The sequence below is a fragment of the Tachysurus vachellii genome, chromosome 21, assembly GCF_030014155.1.
Source record: "Tachysurus vachellii isolate PV-2020 chromosome 21, HZAU_Pvac_v1, whole genome shotgun sequence".
Taxonomy (NCBI): domain Eukaryota; kingdom Metazoa; phylum Chordata; class Actinopteri; order Siluriformes; family Bagridae; genus Tachysurus; species Tachysurus vachellii.
Window position 1 is genome coordinate 10,834,538 of NC_083480.1, and position 25,659 is coordinate 10,860,196.

Genomic DNA, 25,659 nt, shown 5'->3' on the forward strand with positions numbered 1-25,659 from the left:
ATCCTTCCTTAATAAATTAACATATACATCTGTACACATTTATTTATACACACTTCTGTTCAGTTCTTTAAGAAAAATAACAAAGAATACGTTTGCTTTGAGATGTATGTAAAACAACTGTTCTTCCGTGATGGGTTTAATGCTGTTTTATTTTATTTTTTTTCTTGAGTTAACGATAGCACCACAGCCACTCAGGAACACTAGCATGAAGAAATCCTCAGTATTCTCTCCAGACTTTTCTTCAAAGGGTTTTAAGTGCATGTTTTCTGGTTAATTTATTCGATGCAGTAGGGCTACGGTAAAAGATTCAAAACATTGCTTGTATTTTCTCTTTGTAATAAGGGCCTAATTACCCGAAAAGCACCCGCAGAACAAACTTAACTTAAACCAACTTAAATTAAACTTTGTTTTAACGCAGATTAGTTGTAAACAGATGGAACAGATGGATGTTTAGTGACATCCCTACCAAAAATATCTCCTTCTGCTGTCTGCAGTTTGACATCCATGGAACAGATCAGTAGATGAACATAATTAACCAAGATGTTAGATCTTTAGGTTACAAAAAAAGTATTGTGATGAGAGAAATCTAAACATTACACAACTCTAAGAGTTAGCGCTTTGAGTCTTAGGCACATGGACAGAATTTCTGTTAATATGTCCAGAAATCAGCAGGTAGGTCACTTACTACTCTCTCTTTGAAAAGCAATATGTTATTTAGTATATTAATCTCTCTACTGAGATTATACATTAACAATATTTTTGAAAACCTTTTTTTTTTTTTTACAATTACTGACTACCAAAGATTTGAGTGCCTAAGACTTCGGTATAATCAGCATCATTGCTATAGATTAAACATTTAAATGCAACTAAAAACTTTCATCTTTATGATGAGGTACAATTGAAAATTGATTTATTTTTTTATACCAAATATCAGAATGAATAATGCTTCTGTGCTTCTGTCCATTCTGAAGATGCAGCAGAACATAAATTAAAATGTTTCATTTGCATTTGAAATCTGAGACCTAAATGAGCAAAGTGACTTGATAGGTGATGTTTTCTGCAAGCTTGAAATGTTTAGTTGTATAGAGATGTAACATGCAGGCATCAACAAGTGGATTACATATAGAGATCTGAGAAAGAATACTGGCACCATGCATTAAAGCTTCAGTCAGGAATTCAAAACTGTTGATTACTGCACTGTTTAATATGCAGCTTTAGAACGAAGTGATTGTAGAGATGTTCTGAAAACAAAAACAACAAAAAATAAAAGATCCTCATTTTTCATGTGAAAATGTAATTTCACACCATCATGATAAAGAATCTGGGTGTATAGTATTATGTTAAACTTAATAAAATACTGTTTTCTCTAATTGTGTTCATTTTAACATTAAGCCATTAAATTTATTAATCACTGCATCAGTTATTTATGATCTGGAGATATTATAATGAAGTATAACCAACTTTAAGTAATAGTAATACAAATATTAAGAGATTAATAAAACTGCTTCAAAAATAACAATAGAAAATTCAATATCCGTTAGTCTGAGAGTCTGATAGTCATATAGCCAGCCCATTTAGTCAACAGAAGTCAAAAGCAATTGGCATTGTATGAATTTCTAAGAAAACCTTAGACTTATAATATGCTATATACTTTGATGAAGCATCATGATTTGCTGGCAGTATGTACACCATGATAAACCAACACCACACTGCGCTAGAAACATTTACATGGTAAATATCAGGTCCAGTATACTGGCAGAAATCACAAAGAAATTTGACCCGTCAAGAGTGTTTTAAACTTTCCAAACACAATAACACAATGCACATATACAAGCTAAACTTTACCCTTAAATAAAAAGAAGTACACTTGCAGGTCAGATGAAATGAATAACACTAAACTGTGAAAAACATGTTAAACATGGTGTACGAAGCAGCTCTTTCAATGCAGATGAAGAAAGGTTTTGGACAATAATGGCCTTGATCAGAGTGCATACTTTAGAATGAAAGTCAACACATTTTCATTTAGACTTTCATTTTTGTGGTTTTAGAATGCATTTGCATCCTGTGTTTATAAATCAGCTTAAAAACACTACTAAAAGTGATGTTCTTTTGTTTTCTATATTGTGACACAGACAGCAAAAAGTACAGCTGCTACAAACAGGAAAGTCAGAAATCTCACAACACAAGACAGAAAAAAAAGAAAGAAAACCATCAGAAAAATATAACACTCCTCACCACTTACTTTGACACTTTAAAATTCAACCTGATGAGTTTATTTACAGGAATCCAGAATGTAGGCACAGAGGAACTTTTCCATATTTTAAAGACATTCACCCAGTGGCCCAAATCCTCTGGAGAATCATATTCAGTCATTCAATTCCCAAAACTTATCAGTCTCTTGACATCCAGCAAACCGACACACCCTTTGGTTTCGGTGAAGCAAATTTTGTGGTTGTGAGTGTAGGTCCATAAAGTTCTAGAAGGGAGTAGCAGCTAAAATCTGTCACATTCTTCAGGAATGCCACCTCAGTGTTTGCCTCTTTAAAGCAGCAGAATGAAGAGAAAACATGTACATTACACACATACACACACACACACACACACACACACACACACAGTACAGTACATTACTATTCAAAAATTTGGAATTACATATAAATTTGGAAGTAATATAAAAACCAATTTTAATATCATGCTACCACTCTTATAGCTTTATAAAATTCTATTTATTTGTAGAAAACTAAAAATAAAAATGTAGATATGTTTGTAATTATTAAGATGTATGTACAGCACTGTATGGCACTGAGAATATGCAGATCTTTAGATAGTATAATAAGAATGATCTAGATTCAAAAATTTAAAATAGCTTACTGAACCTTTTCTAAATCAGTGATCAATACTCAAGAGAAATGATTATGTAAGGATTAGAACATGGCAGGACACGCAGTTACAGGAAAATCATCAATGATGCGCTGGGGTGATGTGGCCTTACATTAAGTAGACGTACTGTTACCACCCTGAAGTTGATCATTTTCCATAAAGAGCATGTTCCAAAGAGGTAATCCTATATAATGCAGCGATGTCTTATGATTGGGTTTGTTTAATTTATTAAAGAATGACATTAATAAAATTAATCAACACCTGTTGACCAACAGTTTTTGAGAATTCACTACTGTTGTATAAACATAAATACTTTCTGCATATGATTTATCAATTCTTAACACTGTTTTTTTTTAACAAAATATTTAAAATATATTAAAAAACCACTGAAAATATTTATGTGTGTAATATATGGTTTATGATTTTAATAAATAAAATAATGTATTTTGAATATATAACAGATTATTCCAAACTTTTGAATGTTGGTGTACACTCCGGCACACGTCTCAGAGAGACATTGCTGCCACACACTTGTACTGTACTGTGTGTCATGTTGTCTCCCTGAGATGAGAGAATCTGCAAGGACTTCTCCAGTTTCCTTTGTTTCCTTCAATCCTATGGCATTCTTTGAAAAAAATTGTCATATATTTCTCTGATGGTTTGTGCCTCAGGTGTAGATGTGTTTGACCTTGAGAGCCACATGTTCATGCTGAGTCATCGACATGTCTGCCGTTCAAGTGCTCACTGTTGTTGTCATAGTGGAACATGAAAGCAGGCACCTCTGTGAGGGACGTGGTGGTGTATGAAGTGGAACGCATGGACCAGTGTTCACGGCGTCGCTGACCCCACTGCACCTTGTACTGCATCCACTGCCGCTTCAGAGTAGCCTGAACCTGAAGGCAGAGGTCAGAGAGGTCACTTTCTGTTTAATCTATAGGTTGTTCTTTTTTTTTTAAATTATTATTAAGTTTGAAAACAGATTATATATTTAAAAACAAAGCAAGAAAGAAAAACAATGATAGCTGCTAGATAGGTAGGAAGAAATGCATTCAGATATGATGTTGGGGTTAATGTTTTGACCCACTGAGGCAAAGGAAAGCTTGGAGATGTTTAGAGAACATTGTGAATGGTCTTCAATGTAAAACATTTTGAGTTCCTTTATATTCTTAGATTTGTTAATATGAACTGTCCTTTATGTGACTGTTTATTTTATCTTAATCCATCTTTGGGGTTAGAGCTATGGTGGAATCTCAACCTCTTTCTGAAGAGAGCCCATTATATTGTAGGTGAGTAAACATGACAAAATCAACCATTTTAAGAGTCAGTAAAGGTAAAGTATTGCAGTCTGATGTGTCCTGCATGCCTACATATTCAATCTATTTGACTGAACTTTCTTTCTTTCTTTACATTCTCATGGATTTGAACATGCTTTGTTTAACAAAGTGCAATGCCTAATACACAGGAAGCATAATAACAATACCCCAAAAGGAAATTTAACATGTTACATAAATCACCTAAAAAGGAGAAATTCTTGATTTTTTTTTTTTATAAATCATGTCTGCCATATTTTAGTGCTATACATGGTTCTGCTGGGATACTAGCCAAAACAGGGCCCAAACAGTACAAATCATTAGGCCGAGATAAACAAACATCCTCACAAAGGCTCATTTATCTCGTATGAGTGCCCCTTTTATCCTCTTGAAAGGAGATCTGTTTTTAGGACATGTCCAAATAGCTTACAAGCTCTCGATGATGCTGATGAGAGTTGGCTGCTCATGCATGAGCTAATAATTGACCCATTTTTCAGACCCACAAATAATTCTTCCTGTATACCTGCATGCTGAGCGTTCAAGTGCGACCTCCGTAATCACTGAATGATCTGCATTGTCCTCACTTTGTCATATGCAACTTTAGGTCTGCCAAATATCTTTTGGCTGGTTAGACACTACCTGTCAGGTTTCAGAGCTCTGCTCACACAAATTGCCACCTTGCTGACCACAGATAATGCATCTGACGTTAATAGAATGTGTCTGATCAGTTAATGCCCAGTGAAATGAGGGAACTTTTGATGAAGTCATTCTAATGTTTGACAGCTGCACATACAAGCCTGGGACAAGTTCAGTAGCTCATTGTGCAAAAGAAGTTACCAAGGTTCAGCTGAGTTAATTAATGGAACCCCTTAACAGAATGGACATAAATTATATTCATTACATTTAATAAACTTTACACCTAATAATCCAAATATTCCACTCCATAATAAAATTTAATAAGAAAATTAAGAAAATAAGAATAAGAAAAAAATATCTGAAATCTTTTTCTAATAATTATTGTCTCTCAAGATATAAATTGTATATATCATCTCATTGACACAACAATGTAACTAAACAATGTTAGTACTGACATTAAGATTTGTGTGTTATGTCATTAAGCGGGCCAAATATGCCCACTTAATTGGTTCCAAAAAGGTTTCTATATGTTGCTGAGGACAGGTTCAGTGGTATGAATAGCATTAATTAGTTGCATTACTAATCATGTCATTGAAGGGTCCTTATAAGGATAGTAAGACAAACTACTCTGTGTGTGAGACAGACTACTACTGTGAGTGTGTTTAAGTATTTCACATTAAAGACCCAAGTGAAAAAAATAACACAGTGCTGTAATCCTTTAAAGTCATGGCAGTTTCCCAGTGGTACGTGCTTTACCCAAAATGCTCTTTAGTTTCCCTAAAACTGACTAAAGTGGTTGCTCTTGTTATTCATCATTTTGTCAGCACTAGAGGAAAAAGTAACCTCAGGGATGTATGAGCCAGTGTGTTTGCAAAAAGTAGTTAAACCCAGAATTCACATAGAAACTAAGCACATGATTGGTAAATAAAATGCATCAACACAGTGAAAAAACTAAGAATACGACTCAATCTGTATGTCAATCTTCTTGCTGTTCTTGCTCAAGAGAAAATTATCTGCCTACTATATGGACTACATTTACATATTTAATAATACTTCATACAGTGTCATGTAATGTGTGTCCAGAATTAAATTGTTTATTATAGGCTGTGATAGCAAAAGGAAGCAAAATTCACAAAGAACATCATAAGCAGATTACTGAAAGACAATAAGTGGTTTAATGCTATATGGAATTACTAAGGTTAAATGTAGATTAAGGAAAATGCTGTTTTCAAAATATAGTAAAATCTGGTTTCTAAATCCTGATATTTTTATTCAGTAATTCGTTGTAAATAACTTGAAGATACTGTGACTTTCTTCATAATGCCAGAAGAATAAATCTACCTTATAATAAAAAGAGCACCTAATTATATACAAAACAATAATATATAAAAATCTAAATATTATAATATTTTTATATTATATTTATATTAATATATTTATATTTTATACTTAATTAACATTTTAAAGAAATATTTATTCCTATATAGAAATCCTACATTGCATATTACATGTGGAAATAATAGCCCCAATATTAAATGTTATAATGAAACCAGTTGGAAAATAGACAGCTTTAGAGACATTAGACATTGCCTTATATTTAGAAAGTGTCTTCCTGTGTTAATATTTCTGAGTCAGGATCTTGTACTAGAATGAAATAGTTTGTCAGATGCTTATACAAACTCTGACAAATGTCTCATTTATTAATCATGTAACTGATATTACAGTGTCTAGCTTCGACAAATTTGAACAGTACTGTGTGTTTTCTATAGTATTACTTATTCTATTATATGATGTATAGCTCATTATTTATTCATTTAGTCATGAAATATCTAGTAAGTGTTTTATACCATTCATGGTCAGGGAGGATTCTGAGGAAATCAAAAGAACATTGGGGATGAGATGGGAATACACCCTAGATAAGAAGCCAGTCCAGTGTAGAGAACACACATATACACTTTTACACACTCTTCACACCTAGGGACAATTTAGTGTAGCCAATTCAGGTACAGGCATGGTTTTGAGAGGTTAGAGGAAATCAGAGAACCTGGAATAACCCACAGTGGTACAGACTTAAAACACTCTGTAACTGGTGTTAAATACTGAACAGTGGACCTTGCTGCAGCAAAGCAACAATGCTTCCCAGTGTGACAGTGTGCCATACTGCTTATTATTTCTATTTATTTTATGCAGGTGCTTCCACAGAAACAATAGTCACATAATACTAACTTCTTAGCTTAAAAGTAGATTGCAGGAAGACTTCAAAGTCATTTTCTGTGCTGTATGTACTGTAGGTACAAATCTCATTTAGATAATTAAAATGATCTAGATTTCTTTAAAATGAGAGAATTTCATGTCATAATTCTTAGTAAATAACCGACAGATTTCTGTGCAAAGCTTGAGAGTCATTTCACTCAAGAGATACTACTAGGGTGGGGTGTTTCCATATTGCTTACCTCTCCATTGAAGAAGCAGAATATTGTTGCCACCAACAAGCCCTTAAATTTGGAAAAAAAAGAATAAAGTCACTATTTAAACAATTAATCCAGACAGAAACAACATAGCCAAACATGTATTTCATTTACCTGGTAATGCAGTAGTATGTGCATGATATAGTCATATACTTCTCCAGCCAAACGGTTTTCTGGCCTCCATGGAAATATGACAAATTGGATTCCTAACAAGGGCACGAGAATGAGGGTGGCTCGTACTGCTTTCATGTACATGTTGGACTCTGCACGATGAGTATCCTTCAGCTTCATCACCAAAACCCTCACAATGTTCAGCAGAAAGAACAAGTTCACCTATGAAGAAAGCATAACATCCATTAACATCCACACATTTAAGAAATATTTCTGAGAATCAGCTCTTTGTATTTTAATCTACATGAAAAGATTGTTTTACTACGGTGGCCGAGAAGTGCAAAACAAATTAACAAATCCGAAAACACATTAACAAATCCGAAAACACATTAACAAATCCGAAAACACATTAACAAATCCGAAAACAAATTAACAAATTTGTTAATTTGTTTTGCACTTCACGGCCACCATATTTTACCCCCTGTTAAAAAGATTTTTATTGAAATAGCATTTATAAATATTAAGAAATTGCCATGTTCAGCAGAATTATAATAGTCACTTCCAGAATTATTGGCATTCTTCATTAAAAGTAAAAGAAAGTAAAAGTAAAAAAATAAGTAAAAACAATACACAATAGAAAATGAAAAACCTACAGTATTTCTTTTTTACTCATTTCTAGTTTGATATTGTCTTTTATAAATGTATTATTATTATTATTATTATTATTATTATTATTATTATTATTATCTGCTACTACTACTACAAATACTACTACAAATACTACATAGATTTGACATTTGCTAAAAACACCTTACACTGGTAAGATGTTAGGATGACACTGTTTGAGGTGTAGATTCAGTAATAGCAAAATAAAATACATAAATAGGGCGGTGACATTTTATTAAAGATGAACACTCACTAATAAAGCTGCCACAATGGGTCCATGAACCACATACAGCAGATGGGTCTCCACGCTCATCCAGCAACTGGTAGAACAAGAGAGTGAAGAGTGAAGCTTTTATCATATAAAGCTTACAGACCAAGGACAGTACTTTGGTTTTGATATATATGGAAGCCTTTAGAGTTTGAGAACAAAAGATGACTGACACAATAATTCAGAATTTCAGCTTTGATCTCTTGATATGTATATTGTGTTTTAAAAATGACACTATTTGGTGGGTGTATCCTTGTTGCTTATTGCTTTATTGTAAACAATTAATAACTCTGAATGTCTCCTCTTGGTTTGAGATATGGTTTTTACCTGTGAAGACTATATTTGTTGTTAAGCCAATGAGAAAAGCAAGCCAGATATGAAACCAACAGACCAACAGATATGAAACAGACTGACCAAGGACAGAAAGAAGAATGCACTACTTTGGTGATGTCAGTTGGTTGCCAATTTGATGCAGTTATTGCAAGGTATATGCAACCAAATATAAGTGTTGTTTACTTTATGACTGTCTTTTGGTATACTTAGCTATGGTCTAAGCTGTTTAACACATCTAGAGGCAAATATCAAGAAATCAAATCTAAGATCTCTATTGTCTCATATTCATATTTTGATCATAAACCTAAATGCCTTCAGTGTAAAGCATAAAAAATGACTGGCTTTGCTGCTCCACTATGTTCACAGGGGACTGACTGTATGTGCCCACTGAGCCAGAATCTACTTAGTATTTATAGCACAAGAGCAAAAGAAAAAAAAATCATTACTCACTTGTCATCAAAATACTTTTTTCTTGCCACTGCATGGATGGAGGCAGGCACCAAGGGAAAGCCTTTTAAGTAACACAGACATGTTGTCAACACTGTTAGTATATCAAAGAAGAAAAAGTCATTTTTCACGAATGCTAAGAGCTGTCAAGGTGCTTAATAACAAATAATTACTTTGTTCCCAGTTTCAGAATATTTATTATTATTATTATTATTATTATTATTATTATTATTATTATTATTATTATAAATAGCACAAACACCCACTATTATTTATTATAGGTTTAAAATAAGACACTAAATATTACACACTTTAATGGATAGTATTACACTTATCTGCCATTAACACAATGGAATAAATAAATCAACTATCTATGATGCATAATCCATTAATGACAGTATAATACTTTATTTTATTTTATTTATTTATTTTTTTATTTGATTAAATTTTAGAGATCTTTAATGTTCCAAGGGGAACACATTATGGTCCACATATTGGTAATATGTTAATACTTAACTAATGCATTCATATTCCTGAATTAATACATTCACTGATCTTTGGTGAAGCCATACACATTAACAGCCTGAATAGCAATTAGTAATGGTAATAAGTAAGTATTAATGTCTTGTTAAATTATTCTGTTAATTATTTTCATGACTTGCAGTAATAAAGATAATTAAGGCTGTTAAAGTGTAAGCTTCATTATTTCCTAATGCACAAAAGATAAGTACATGTATTAATTAATTTTTCTAATTTTTATAAAAGCTGTAGTTAAGTATTAACATAGTATAGTCTTTACTGGCCAAGTCAAATACTGTCCAACAATATTCCATTTTTAAACTGTTTCCTATTCACACCTAAATGGTCCACTTTAACAATCTTTTTCCCTCTTTAAAAGTTGTCATAATAACAATGCGCATGTTAATGCAATGGGTGAACCAGGATGAATTAAGCCAAGATGCTGAAGATGGCACATTTGTAAGTACACAATGTTTTCTGTCTGTGGTTTAACTAATTTATCAGGGTTTGCAGAATGGTTTAATGTTCTTTTTGTGAAATTCCCAAGATGGAACATTCAAGAAATGGCAAAGGAAATAAATTACACAGCAATGACTGACACAACCTCAAGGTCATTGTGGTAAGATTAAGTTTTCCTGTTAACAACCAAAGGTCTTTGACTTTCAGTTTTGTTTTCATATTGCAATGCTGGACTACCTGATGTTCAGTTTGCAAAAATAAAATCATGTGACTAACTCCTTCAAATATTGAACAATTCACATAACACTTTCTGTGAGATATGTAATGAAGGGAGGGTGATGCTGATGTTAGGATATTTTCTCACGTTAAATCCAACGACCATTTTCTTTCATTCTTAATACTTGTGCAAAAATTCACATAGATATGTTCTGTGTTTTGTGGCATGTGTTGCTAAGACAATATATGATGTGACACATAGCGTTGCAGCTGCACTTGCCTCTCCTTACACTATCTTCAACCAAAAACATTAAAGACAGCAGCAATTCAAACAAAGAAAAAACAGAATAGCCCACATTTATACTTCAGCAGATAGTTTAAAGGTTTCTGCTTTCTATGTGAATGATGTTTGATGCTGCAGTCCAGTGATTGCCATTTGGAGGACTGCACTATGGATACAGACACATAAAAGTATCTCATCAGATTGAACCACGCACTCAAAAAATATTGTAGCAAAGTCAATAAACATTATGAAAATTAAATGCATTTTTCAGTCACTTTGATTTGTTTCTTTTTAAAGACCTGGCTCAGCTTCTACAGCAGACCCTCTGTGGTGTTTTATCTAATAACATACATTTTTATTAAATTCAGATTATTTAGCTAAAGGCAGTTCTGTCCTTTGAGAAAAGATTTTACTAATTTCATTCATTCATGGCTTGCAAGAATTTGGATTTAATATAATGCTGAGCATGACTGTTCTACCTGTCTGTATAAAACGGACTAAACGCTTATGCCTAATTAATTCATTAATACATTCAAATGCTAAATCCTTTAAGTAAGTGAAGTTTTTATGCAGTTTATGTGCAGGTATGTGACAGTCCTACTGTACACACAGTTAGTACTATAAAACGTAACTTTTATATACCTCTAATGGTCTGAAAAAACCATCAGATGTTGTTAAAAAGGCAAAATTTCTCCAAAAAAGTTGAAAATGTAGGTAGTGTCGAAAAATACACATTTATGTGATAGACATTAATGCACCAGAATGTGTAACTGTAGGTTGAAACAATGTTCAGGTTGATAGACATGTATTTCCATAAGATATGTCATTGTAATTAATCTATGACACTGAATACATCCTGAGGTACATTATAGCTGTCTGTATGTCTTATGTGTAACTGCACAGGTACACTATTAAAGGGACATTATATGAAATAGGTTGTTATTCAATTCTGGCTTGTAGCATTGTGCTTAGCAGCTCCATAATCAGTTGCATGAGTATTTGTACATGCATTAGGGATTTTAATGAATAGTTGAGTAACACATTCCCTAATCACAGCTGTGAGGATGTCAACTATTCAGGGAAGAGGAAGAAAAACAGTGAGGCAGATGGCAAAGAATGCAAGATAAATGTACATTGTTAGCCTGAAATATTGTGAATCGAATGAATACAATTCAAGATTCATCTACATGCTGTTTAAGACTTTTTTTTAAATTAGTTTTTTTTTCTTTCACTGTAAGAGAATGTTATCACTTTCTTCTGATGTTCTGTTAAATGTAGAAGTGTGAATGAAAACCAGAATTGCCCCTCCCAGACTTATTTTCCTTGTCCTTAATTAAAATACAAATAAAATCCTCTCATTATTGCATAGTGAGTTCCTTCAGGACCAGCACTGCACAGAAGAGCTCATTTTGAATGTCACTATCCAGCCCCACTCGGGCCAATTTTGAGTGTTGCTGTCAAACCTGGTTTCAAGCCTTTCAGTATAGTTTTTCAGACTTGTTTTTGAAAGTTGTACAAAGCAATTCAACTCCCAGGTCATTTTCAGCCTGGGAAAACATCCCAGACGCTGACATAGACATAGCATCATCCACTGGAACAAGAGTGGTCACTGAGATAAGAGGACAGAGCTGTGTTGATGAACATTAGCTTCTGCAATACAGACTGATGGATTTCAGATAAGCCGCATGAGTTTGTACATGAGTGTGTTTTAAGAACTTGTACATCCTTAAACATACTATGATATACAGATTTATAGAATATTTTAGTTCTGTAGTTTATTAGTGTTATATTTGCTGTTGTTTAAAATGTCTATAAAAGTATAATGGGAAATACAAATGAAAATACAAGTACTTTTTTGGATTACTAGTAACAATTAATACTTGTGCAACCCCAAATACATATGTACTCCTCTTGGTCACTGGCTCTGTTCTCTGTCAGTTTTGCCTCCTGATTTACTCTAAACCTACCTCAGTATAATAATACTCAAATGAATGAGAAAGGCTGGTTCAGATGCATGACCTGTGTTTGGATTTTATAAAAGGTGTGCTCTGTGTTGAAACTCACCCCACCCTAAGAGATAATACCAGTGAAGATGCTGCTCCTCAGCGAAAACTGCCACCACAATAAGAGTATGCAGATAGATGCCCTCACACAGCATCCAGAAGTAGTTACAGCCCAGTATGTACATGTGGAAGAACTGTAGTACCTTACAACCAACCTACAGCAGCACAGAGGAGAGAAGGAAGAAGTTAAAACATGTCTTTACATTTAAGGAAGAACAATTTATATTACTAAACCCTGAAGAATATCGTGGGCTTAAGTGTTTCTGACAGCACTCAGTCCTTAAAACTCTCTGTTTGTACAAAAACAACTAAAACATGTCAGTTGGATGGCATTCACACAAGTGCTTATGTTTCTAACTGCTGTCAAACTGCTACCTTATCAGCAACAGAGCTATAACAACTATAAGCACTTTACGCATATAAATACTGCTTTAAATACTAAAATTCTCCATTTTGTCTTAATAATCCAGCTATTATACAGCATATATAGTGTGGACGAAACGTTCACCATGTTCCCAGGCTGCTACTCATATCATCTTGATTTGGACACATTAACAAGATTTAGAGCCCTTGTCCTTCTATGACAGCTTCTTTAATACTTGAACAAATTGATTAATACATGCTGGGAATTTTCAAACTGAAAAATGTGGTTATTTCCTTGTCCACAGTGTTTTATGAGCAGTAATAATTTCTAACGTAGACTGACCAGATAGGCCAGGGTTTCAGCAGATCTTATGAGACCAGGCTGAATTTTTGAGCAGGATGAACAGGGAGGAAATCACTAGTGTTGACCAATAAACAAGAATACTGTAAAGTTAAAAGAGAATGGAATGAACAGAGCAGTCTAATGTAATGTTAGTACAGTAAATTGTAAAGCAATTTACAACAGAATACCTTGTAAATTCGTGTGAATTTTCAGAACTTTTGTCAACCACGTTTAACTGCTCTATAACACAACAGACTAAAAAAGGGAGACTAAAGCAGAGCTCAGAATCTGCTGAACAATCTGACTAACAGGCATGTGTTTGGATTGGAGCTCAGCGCTGTCAGTCTGACTTGCAGTCAGAGGTCACAATGAAATGAAAGCTGGCTGCAGAGTTTACTTCATGGATTAAATGTGAGGTCTTTCCCTTTAAAAGAACACAACAGTCTGTGTAGGAGCGAAAGTGAGATTAAATGCAGACTGAATTGATTTTAAATTCTGACCTCACAACTGCACTTTGCTCCATTTTATTCCATAATATTACACCACTAGGCTTTACTCTAACCTGCCAGCAAATATACATTAAACAATATATCTACCTACATACCTCTTTGCTTTTCTTTTTCCACTCTCTCTCTCTCTCTCTCTCTCTCTCTCTCTCTCTCTCTCTCTCTCTTTCTCTCTCTTAGTTTTCTTAATTTTCCTTCCTTCCTTCCTTCCTTCCTTCCTTCCTTCCTTCCTTCCTTCCTCTTTCCCTCCCTTCCTCCATCCCTCCCACCCTTCCTCCCTCCCTCACTCCCTCCCTCCAGGATGATCTGAATTGTGCATATAAATAGAATAACCTCCTAAATAAACACAGCGCTGCATTTAATTATTAGACAAATTCCTGTATCAAGATTACACATGCACGCACACACGCACGCACACACACCCAGAAGGAGTTCAAACAGCTGGAGCCTTGTTATATACACATTTAACACCTATTAGAAAAACAGTGTGTGAACCCTTACCGGGTTCCTCTCCACGACTTTAGGGTTGCTGACCACACATGTGAGGTTGATTATAGTGAAGGCGGAATTGAGCACATAAGAGCAGAATAGATTCTTGTGCAAGGTGATCCTTTGACAGCTTAGACTCCTAGCAAGACAAAGCAACAGACAATAATAAAATAAACTTAAAAATCAATCATTAAAAAAAGAAAAGTCATAGAAACTTACATGGCTACAACAATTACACACTGATTTACAGTAAAGTGAAAAGCCAAACAATGCAGACCTTTGCTTTTTCTGTCAAATAGTGAATATTATAGGATTATTGAACTTGAAATAAAACATAATGAAATAATTAAACATTAAATAATTATTATGTTCATGTCTCCTACTTGTGTTGCATGAGTTTTAATTGGGTGGCAAAATGTTTTTTTTGCAATATAATTGAAGCAAAGGAATGTCTACAATTTACCATAAAAAAGAACACAATGTGGAATCCTTAATGCACTAAGCAGAAAAATAAATCTCAAAACCCCCGGCAAGACTATCCTGGCTCCTGTTAGTATAATGCGACTGTCAGATGCTACCTGTGCTCTCCTTTGTGCAAAGTAACATTAAATCATACAAACCTAAACATAAACTGTCTAATGGGAGATATTCAAGGATGAAGATTCTACTAAATAAAATGTCATACAGATTTCTACCTGTGCTAACAAGTATCAGTCAGTACCAAGTTTATTTTAATGTAAATATAAAATTTTTAATAGGTTACAGATATAAATACTTATAGTGTCCTTTCTTCTGTGTTAAATGTCTCCTTATGGAAAAATATGAATATTTTTCACAATTTTTTTTTTTTTAATAAAATAAAATGTTTTATTAATTTTTGTTTATTATTAGTCCTATATTATGTGCCACATACAGTAATACATATGATAACATTATAACAAGTACATAATTCAAACCTACAGTATGTAATGCCTTAAGAATTTAAAATGTTGTCGCATAAAGTAGAATACATGTCAACATGAAAAATGAAAGTCTAGGTGAATGATTTACACCTAGTTTCTTGCAAAAAAAGATATTTTTTTTTTTTAGAAAGAAAAATAAAATCCACTTGCTGCTAAGAGATTAGGCTTGCTGCTCTGTAATTATCCAAGCAGAGAAAAACACATTAACATAATTATGAGGCAGAAGCAACAACTAACTAGGGTTATACAGATGGTGGTTTGTTAACAACTGTCTCGGTTAGTTTCAGCAAGCCAGCAAACGAAAAAAAATGCATGGCAAAAAATACAACAAATCCTGCCCGTCAGAAGACTCCCGTTCACATGACCTAACCCTTATGCGCCACAAAAATCAGCTGCCTTGTGTAATACTGTTCTTGGAAGACTGGCAAGACCTGAGGGAAAACTGTGCTGATTTTCCAAACTGAATCACACATTTCTAACCAATCTCTTCTGGCAATGATCAGGGTGGGGCATAAATAAAAGCCTTGTGCTGTGGTGTAACGTCACATTCCTTTGTAAACACCACATCTGGATGCAATAAAGTAACATTTAAACCTTGGGGAGATCAAATAATACATTCACATTTAGCAATACTATGCACAACAAAGTGCAAGCCTCAGCTATTCATCATTAAAATTCAACACTTTTTTTTACATTTTCAACACCGCTGTAACCACTCCTCCCATTTATTCCCAACTCTGCCTTTCATCTCCTCTCAGTCCTATATTTCTCTTTTGGAATTCCAGCCTAATGTCTCTAGGTTCTTTCCCTCCTGCAGTTCCTGAACATACTCATATCACAGTCATCAATCAAGGTATAGACCCTGCAGATGCAAATTACAACAGTAAATACAAAAAGAGCATGTTTACAACTTTACCACATGGGCAGAGGAAGCATTCACTTCATTGCCAAATGGCTTTTCATTAACTACACTGACTGTCCTTTGTTTTAGTGTCCTTGGAGATATGAGGTTTGATTTTGCAACCAAACCGACATGCAGATTATATAAGAGAAGCAATTTTGGGCTCTTTATAAAGTGACATACGGCTAAGTATAGTGACCCATACTCACACTTCTGGTCTTCTTGCTAATGGGTTCTTGCTATTTCAAAAAGTGTGAAAAAATTCAAAAACATTAAAAAAGCATTACAGAAACAAACTGAAACCACGGATGTATACTGAGTATAGTGACCTTTTGTTTTTACCAGGAATGATTGTTATATATCAGTAAACTATATCATGTGAATCAAGCCACGAAATTGAGTTTGCTTGACTAACCATCTATCAAAGTTATGAGGGAAACCAAGCCAGCATGAAATGACGATGTCAAAAACCTGCTAAACACTTTTGGTGTCATTTGGCTTATAAACCAGTCAGCTAAACTAATGGACAACAAGGATTAGCAAGGAATAAATCCTGAAACTAAGAAATAAGGTTTTGAATGTAGAACCAGTTGAGTTGGAAAGAGCGAAGGAACTTTTAATCCATTCAACTGCAGTTTAAGCTGTTAGACATTTGCAATGATTTTTATAAAGGTTTGTATTGTCACTTTTCTGAATGCGATGAACTTAAATATCGATCTTCGACAGACATGGAAACTAAGTAGGCCTATTAAAAATAGTACAAAAAAGTGACAAACGTGGCAGTTCAGTATGGCATTGAGCTACTTCATTGTGAACAAACCAACATCTTTTCATGTTAATGGTCCATGCCATTAGAATGAGTCCCCAGTAAATTCCTCTGAGATGAGAAAGGCCTCATGAATAAATTAAATCTCCATTAATCACCAAGACTAAATTTCACTCCTTCAGCATCAAGAGGAACAAATCTAACTTGTCATGTAACATGTCATGTTTCTCTAGTACTTGACATTGGTGCAAATTTACAATAAAAACAATGAATCTAATAGGTTATTATATAAAAAAAAATCTAAATAAAAAATCTAAATAAAAAAGGCAAAATTTGTTACACAAAGTAAGCTGATATTATGTTTGTGATATACATTAAAATATTTAGTAATTCTGATATTTCTTTTCAGTTCTGAAACCCTTTACAATAACCATATGGAGGCTTTTAAGGTTCACACCTGGTTGTAGTGACAGCAATATAACGATATTGTAGTGAAATAATATAACATGCATTTTGGGTGGATGATAGACAGTAGTAGAGGTAGTTTAATAGTCTTCAAATCTTGCCACAATAATGTGAATAACCAATAGCACTGTATGTGTGTAATAATATAAACCCAAACATAAGTATTTGTCAGGAAGACCAAGCACACAATCCACTGCCTATTTGTACAATTGCCTGGTTGAGAAACCCTGCTAAAAAGGACAGTTATGAGTTAATTGGGTTGTGAAGGAAGCACCTACAGTAAACTTACCTGAAGTAAAAGAATATTGCCAGAGAGATGAGAAGGGATGCAATGGAAAAAGCGTGACCCACGATTGCCATGTAGTACAGAATGTATGCATTCTGCAAAATATAAACACACATTTACAAGATACAACTGAGACTTTTTTAGCTAATACAACTCATACAATGCCAAACCTGGCTTATTTCCCTTACTCTTGTTTACTGTCAAAGTCCTACAGATGCCCTCCTCAAATTAACAGACTGCAAATGGAACCAAGTGTCTTTTCTTCCATCTGGTATCATAGTAATCTCTGCAGTATTTCAGACTTCTGTGAATATTTATATATTAAGAAGCAATGCAAAGCAATTCCTACCTTTAACTTGTCCTTAGTATAGGCAACGCAGAGGGTGTAGTTGGACCATGTTCTGTTTGTCTCAGGATGTAGAAACCAGTTCCCAGTCTCGTCACAATATTTTATGGCCTTTTCTAATATAAGAAGAGAAAATATGACAGACAAGTTCAACTTTTTATGTCACATATTTTGTCACATCATATTACACAAAGATTTCATAGAAAAAAACATTGTGGGAAACAGCACTAAAAAAAGGAATATGTATTCAGTCAGACTTCTGAAAAATATCTTATTGCGTTTCTCAAAAAAGGTGACTTGATTGCTTGAAATTTTTTTGAAAAGGTTTGAATTAACTGAATTATGTAGATTATCATTTCACATTTTATTAATATAAAAATATTACACTTTAAAAAATCTTACAAGTACAGTATGTTGACTATAGTATTACATTTAGGTACTTGAGTCATGCAAGGTACAATGATGACTACATTTACATTTACAGCATTTAGCAGACACTCTTATCCAGAGTGACTTACATTTTTCAGTTTATACACCTGAGCAATTGAGGGTTAAGGGCCTTGCTCAGGGGCCCTGCAGTGGCAACTTGGTGGACCTGGGATTCGAACCAATGACCTTCCGATCAGTAGTCGAACGCCTTAACCACTGAGCTACCACATCCCCCACTACAATAACCACTAATCTAAACAGTATTTATATGCTGTTTTTGCACACTCACTTTGATACTGTTTTTGCACATGATACATTAATGCTGTTAACATGCATCATACATTTATAGGAATCATTTATCTTTGCACGATTGTCTATATGCATTGAATTGTCTTGTCTTGCACTGTTTACACTAGGTTGCACACTGTGTACTTCATGTGGCTAGGAAAACATACTTTTAGTCCCTTAGCTCTGTGTTGTTTTATGTAGCACCATGGCCATAAAGGAATGTTGTTTCATTTCAATATGCACTGCATCAGAAATATAAGGTTGAAATGAAAATAAGAGCTTCTTGACTAGTAGTGTGACTGTTGGAAAGCACCAGTGTAATGGGTTTGATTCCTGGGTGAGGTGTGAGATTTTATTCAAGGCTTTGAACATACAAGCTGAAATCAAATTGTATGAGCAAAAACTAATTGTGTTATTACTCATTTCCCTCACTTGGAATCACTGTGAAAACTAAGTAAATTCCACAAGCTTTTAATTCAGTGTAGGTGTAGATTCAAACTGTGAGATCTGTGTTTTGCTTTTACCTGTGGGGTCAAAGTCAGGGAAGTAATTAGGGCAGTTTTGAGTTGTGTACGTTCCTGCAGGTGTATCATCCCAACAGAGCCATCCATCCCATGTCCGGTTACAGTACAATCCTAAAGTTTAGGTAATTAAAATGAAACACAAATGATATATTCAAATTGTTTTTAAGTACAGTTTTATCTCACAGAAATGTTAGTGCATGTTGACATTACAGTTCTTCAAATAAAATAAGAGTCCTCCATTACCTGACTTGTTATATGGTGAGTCTCTGTTCATTTTCTCAAAACATTTATATTGACCATCAATAATTTTCTTCCTTTCCTCTGTTTTCTCAGTTTCCACAGGACTGACCAGGGTTTCTGCTGTGGTATCTGGCTCTATTTCATCATAAACAGACTCTTTCTGCAGAAAGGCCATTAGAAACAATCAACAGAATAAAACTGATTGAACTGCAGTATAACTGCTCGTACATGAAACTGTAAATAAACCGACTGCTTCATTCAGTTACTGTTAAAAGGGTTTTTCAATCTAAAGTAATTGGTATGTGGCCAAACCAGAACTGCAGTAATTACCTTTAATTTGTCCTTTGAGATGCTGAGACACTGAGACCAGGTATTATTTATTGATGTGCTGTGGGCCCAATTACCAGTTTCATCACAGTATTTGGTTATTTTTTCTGTGTAAGGGGAAAAGCATAAAAAACAATCACTCAAGTTGCCATGTAGCAGTAGCTGTGCAGTGCCAGTGCAGTACCTCAAAATCAATCGGTGCATTAGCACAGTGGGTGACTGTAAATCACAGTAAACTGTATACTGGTCTAGACTAGAACAGAAAAGCGTGGCCAATTTAAGTGACTATACAAGCCTTTACCCTTCACCTGTTTACCCTCCAGTGTTCACAGCATCAGTAGAAATTAAACTGGGGCTATGGTCTTTATGTAAATGACAAGCAACATATTATAATATATGATTATTATAGCAACGTAAATGTAATGTAAATAATTTCTTATACAGTCATTTTAAAATGTCCATTTAACAATTTAATGTAATAGACTTGCAGACAACTTCTACCTTACTAATAGCCTAACCGCTAGCTACATCCATCATATTTTACTATTTGTATCAATGATTCCTCACTTCCCTCTCCTTGCTGTTTTATAATATTTCTACCTAAATTAGTTAATCACAATGAGAGAATAGTGTTGCTGTGCCTTTTCTCTTACCCTGCTAAAATATAATCTAAAGTAATTTTTCAGCATTCAGCAAACATAACTTCTTAGCTTGCTAGATTTTCTAGCCAAAAAATCTTGCAAGCTTAAGCAGACAAGTCTTTACAAATTGCCTCTATTTAATCAGAATATTTGAAATGTAATAGGTAAACTGTTTTAGTATAATAACAAAAAATCAGCAAATGTTCAAAAGATATTTGCATCCTAGCCATCTAGCAAAAAGAGTTTATTAAACTTGTTAGCCTTATCCTAAATCCTCAACAGATTTAAGAATTGAGTGAGATGTGGATGGGCAGATGAATATGATATTACTGAATATTTTATGGCAATGTTAATTTTGTGGTTTAAATATTATACTGTAGCAAATATATTTGTCAGAAAATAATCAAAATGGCAAATTGGCAAACTAAGGAATACAATGGAGGTTAGATAAATTAATCTCTTCTCGGCAAACAAACAGGTCTGTCACATTATACTGATATCAATGATGAAATCTCTATAAAATAAATGATCACAAGGTATAATGTTGCTTTTGTGGGATCTTCAAGCCCTTATACTGAACAAGATACCGTAGAGCCACTCCTCATCCCCCGCACTCTGGAATGATCGGCCTGGACTCAGGTTTTTTATGCTTGTGATTCCATTTGAGGAAAGAGTTCAAGATGTTCCTGCACTGCTTTCTCCTATCTTCCAACAGCTAATAAATTGTTTTCTGTTGTTCCAAATAAAATACAGACAAGCTTTCCCAGACACCTTCGGGGGAAAAATAAAAACTACCTGATGAAAACTGGTGCTGTTTCTCTGCATTTCATGTTAGCGAGTAATGAAGAGCGTGCTGCAAATTAAATATCTGTTTGAGATAGCTTTTCCAATTACGTAAAGGGTCAAATGTCAAGATGGGCTGTATATAATAGCTTCCTGAAGATTACCTGAGGTGTCAAAGGGAGGGTAGTCTGGGCAGCTCTGAGAAGCATAAGTCCCAGCTGGAGTTTCATCCCAGCAAAGCCAACCATCCCAAAACCGCCTACAGTGGGAAGCTAGAAAGAAGACATTGAAAAAGATTCAACAAAAATTAACATCTCCCCAGGTGGAAGTTTGAGATCAAACCCAAACACATGTTTCCAGCTGAATAAGGGAACTAATTGTTGTTAGGTTGTACAGATCATTAGCTTGTGCCAAAGGTTTTGTCCAGGCTATTAGTTTTTAATTTATAATTACAAGTGGTTGTGCAGTGGGTAGCAAAGTTAGCATAACTTCAGGTTTCTGTCTCCATGGAATTTTGCATGTTTTCCTGTTTCTGTGTGCTTTTCTTCCATAATCTACAGTTTCCTCCCACCTCCCAAAAACTTGCCAATAGATAGACTAACTATGCAAAAAACATGAATGAGTGAGCATGCATGGTGGGTGTGATAGACTGGTCTCCTATTCACTCCGAATTTTCCTTTGAATGGCTTTGGATCCACTGAGACCACAATTATCATAAATCTGGTTTGTGCTAGTTTTTTGTAATGTATTGACAATATACAATATACATGATCATATACTTTTATATTAATGTACCCCACTAGCTAACTTTAGACTGGTTAGTACACTGGAGACTTTACTTGGCCTTTGGGTTAGCTAATACATTTATGATGTGTACATTTCTATTTCACCTGGCACAATACAAAAGTTTAAAAATCACTAAACAAAACAAGATACAACATTAGCTCTCGTTCAATATGTGTGGTGGTTTGAAAAAATCCACTGGATGTCGCTGTGACTAAATTCAAACAAAAATCAAAAGATCAGATTTAGACAAATTTGTTTGCCTTTAACCATAAATCAATTTCAGTTTGCAAACCGATGTGGAAATGTTTTCATTTACTTTTTAACGTGGTAAAAATAAATATTCTGCCCAAAGATGTCTAAACACCTGGTAAGGTTTCGATCTGGTTGTTAGAGTTCAGGAAAGTCTGTAGTTTTCAGAACTACATATAGTCCTGTCCCATATTTCCTCATATCAGGAGTTTTCCAAGGCCACCGTACATACGCAGTCTATGTAAAAGATGAAACCTTTCTCAGTCTACCTGTTTTGTTGTGCATTCCTTCTCTGCTCAACAGTTCCAGGCATTTATACTGAGATTCTGTCATAATCTGGTGCTCCTCTTCCATTATCTCCATAGCAGGAATGAGAGAAAAGTCTGTGGTTGGTTGGGCTTTGGGCTCCCCTCCACCCACAGTAGTTATCCACTGTAAAAAATGGGTTAGGGTTAGATGCATTTTTGATAGACTATATCAACATTACAAGTCACAATGATTGGGGCAGATAGCAAACTGGATTATGTTTTGCCCCAGAGAGAAGAACAAATCTATTCCTTCACAACTATTGTGAGCTCTAAAAACCTTTGAAATTTTATATATACAGGTTCTGCTTGTATTCCATTTCATACTTCAAAAGCACTTCAGATTATGTAAAGCTTGGTTAAGTGTGCTCATTAAGATAGGAATGGTTCATAAAGGCAAGAGCTCAGCTACTGTAGTGTCATCCTTGTGCAGTTTATAGTGGCTGAGATCATGACTAGGATTTTTTGTAAATCAGATGTATAATGCTCCATCTGCAATGCTTCAGATAGCATCTGTAATAGCAGCATCTGGTATGAGTCATCAAACTTATAATTCTGGAGAAAGATGAAAGATAATTTAGAAGCAACCTGCTTGTCTTCCTCTTAATCATCACATGTAAATGAAGTCAAAAGAAATATTACAAAACAGTATACTGCATTGCATTAGAAATAAAGTCGTCCTGTTCTTATCTTAAACGCTTAAAAATTTGAGTTTTTCTTTGATGTCCCATGTAGCAGTTTAGCAGCCGTACATATGATGTCACTCCAAACATTGAAGTAAATGACGTCATACATACGACCACCAGGCCACCACTCGTGTCAGCTCAAAGAGCCACTTCTCAGCAGAACTTGACCTCGAATAATAAATCACACCTACTCCACACGTTCCACAGCATACTGTACACAGTGGAAAAGCCAAGCCTCTGTAAGCAGAGCACTTACCGTTTTCTGCAATTCTGACCAAAAATCATTTTACCATCCTTCCAGAATAACCAATTATTTATAGTACACATTAACATTTCATCACATCATTTTTCATGATTCACATCATTTAATAGGTAAGGAATTCTTATGCATACCCACCAGTGGATTCAAGGTTTCTAAAAGCAGCAACTAAACTGCCAAAAGCAATAAGTGAAATGTCATAACAGTGCCAAGGCCACTTCTGAGCTAACCAGCATTTAGACAGCTGTTCTTCTGTTAAATGATAAGAAGAAAATAAACCAAAATAAATTTATGAAAAGCACAAGCACACCATTAATGGTGCAGCTTAATATCTTTTGGAATGTAGTGGGTGAAAAGTATTTCTAGTTGTCTTTCCATTGGATTGATTAACACACAGTTTGAAAGGTGTATTGTGGCTGAGAGAGATGGGCTATGCTCCGTTAACACTTAAAGGTGTGCAAAATATTTTATTGTTTCTTAAAATGTAAGAATTTAGTTAAATATATATGTTAAACATAACAAAGCATAACATGACATAACCTAACATAGCATAAAATCATCTAAAATGACACATTGTCACCTGGTTTAGAATATTTATATATTTATTATATAATAAATATACTTATATATTTATTATATAGCTTAAATGAATAAAGTAAAATGTTGCATAAAACATGACAGCTTACTACAGTACAAACTGTTTTGACACAAAGGCAAAGAGAAAGATAAATAGATAGCCGTACATAATATATTTACATATAGACAGATAGTGAGGCTACCAGAAAAAAGAGACAGAGAGACAGATAGACAGATAGATAGATAGATAGATAGATAGATAGATAGATAGATAGATAGATAGATAGATAGATAGATAGATAGATAGATAGATAGATAATAACAGTAAATAACAGTGACAGAAGCCCATAAGTACACCTGAATAAAAGGCTCTGTAAAAGCACAGTGAACTTCAGTGAAAAAGGAGAAGAGGGTGAGGAAAAGTACTTGACATTTTGAACGAGTGCTTCCCCTCCTGCCAGACCGCTATAGCCCGCTGTCACACTGTAAAAGAACTGATTATGTTTGGAGGGTTTTACGTGTTCCATATGCGACCTGTCGACTGCAGCACTGACACTGAGCTGCACACTGGAGAGTTTGTACCTAAAGTGATTATTCTTCATCATTTTTGGGGAGGGAGTCATATCATTTTTCTGAACAAATTGAAGCAATTATTGTCTGATGGAGTACTGAAATACATCAAATTAATCTCTTTCATGGCACAGGTTTGCAATGTGGAAAAATAAAATGAGAAAATGTGCCAGAAACTAACTTTGTGTCTCAACTTTGGTGTTAAAAGGACTAGACTGTGTTCATACATTAAATATCAGTCTGCAAAGTACATTTTATTGCATATGGGAAATTAAGGAATTATGGGACACTTTTTGTTGAATTATGGGACACATCAGATTACAGTACATTTCTAAAATGTAATAGATTATTCAGTTTAGAAATAATAATGGTTACTTTGTTAATCTATCAATTTACTTGAATCCACCTTCTATTAAGAGACATGAATTAACAAATATATCCTAATGTAAAAATTGCGTGAAAAATCATACAAACTTAAACAAACCAGTTTGATGTGAATGCATTTCATACAAATAATGCTACAAGAAAAGCCATGGATAAAACCCTCCCCTAACCCTACGCTTAACCTCTGTATCTTTTGATACAATATAAGTCATATAAAAGGATATGGATTTGCAGTGGTAACAAAACTATGAATAAAATCTTTTTTATACTCACCAACACAAACAACATTAAAAGCCAGTAGTTACTTTTCCAACCCATGTCTGAGATTCTATCTGTCTGGAAAGACAAGAAAAAGAAAAGAGTTTGACAGATATTAGTTCTAGGGTTTCATTACCTTTGCTGTTTGATTTATTGTCAAGTTCCTCTCTGTGTGGAGTTGTGCATGTTCTCCTCATTTCCTCTGAGTTCTCCAGTTTCCACCCACCTTCCAAAATCCTGCCGGTAGGTGAATTAGCTACTCTAAATT

The 25,659-nt window shown here is 34.4% G+C and overlaps 1 protein-coding gene across 3 annotated transcripts in view; it reads right to left on the reverse strand.

Moving 5' to 3' along the window:
- Positions 1-1,019: 1,019 nt before the first annotated feature.
- calcr (calcitonin receptor) overlaps positions 1,020-25,659 on the reverse strand; it is a 44,465-nt gene continuing 19,825 nt past the window's right edge. For all 3 annotated transcript variants that reach the window (XM_060897268.1, XM_060897269.1, XM_060897267.1), the window contains 15 exons: positions 25,407-25,469; positions 22,623-22,785; positions 21,483-21,590; positions 19,898-20,001; positions 19,571-19,727; positions 19,328-19,438; positions 18,090-18,202; positions 17,744-17,835; positions 14,373-14,499; positions 12,661-12,814; positions 9,123-9,183; positions 8,325-8,391; positions 7,409-7,627; positions 7,280-7,321; positions 1,020-3,773 (listed from right to left, as the gene is read on the reverse strand). In XM_060897268.1, coding sequence (XP_060753251.1) covers positions 3,585-3,773; positions 7,280-7,321; positions 7,409-7,627; positions 8,325-8,391; positions 9,123-9,183; positions 12,661-12,814; positions 14,373-14,499; positions 17,744-17,835; positions 18,090-18,202; positions 19,328-19,438; positions 19,571-19,727; positions 19,898-20,001; positions 21,483-21,590; positions 22,623-22,785; positions 25,407-25,451 — 1,752 coding nt within the window. In that variant the 5' untranslated portion in view covers positions 25,452-25,469 and the 3' untranslated portion in view covers positions 1,020-3,584. The remainder of the gene's footprint in view (positions 3,774-7,279; positions 7,322-7,408; positions 7,628-8,324; positions 8,392-9,122; positions 9,184-12,660; positions 12,815-14,372; positions 14,500-17,743; positions 17,836-18,089; positions 18,203-19,327; positions 19,439-19,570; positions 19,728-19,897; positions 20,002-21,482; positions 21,591-22,622; positions 22,786-25,406; positions 25,470-25,659) is intronic.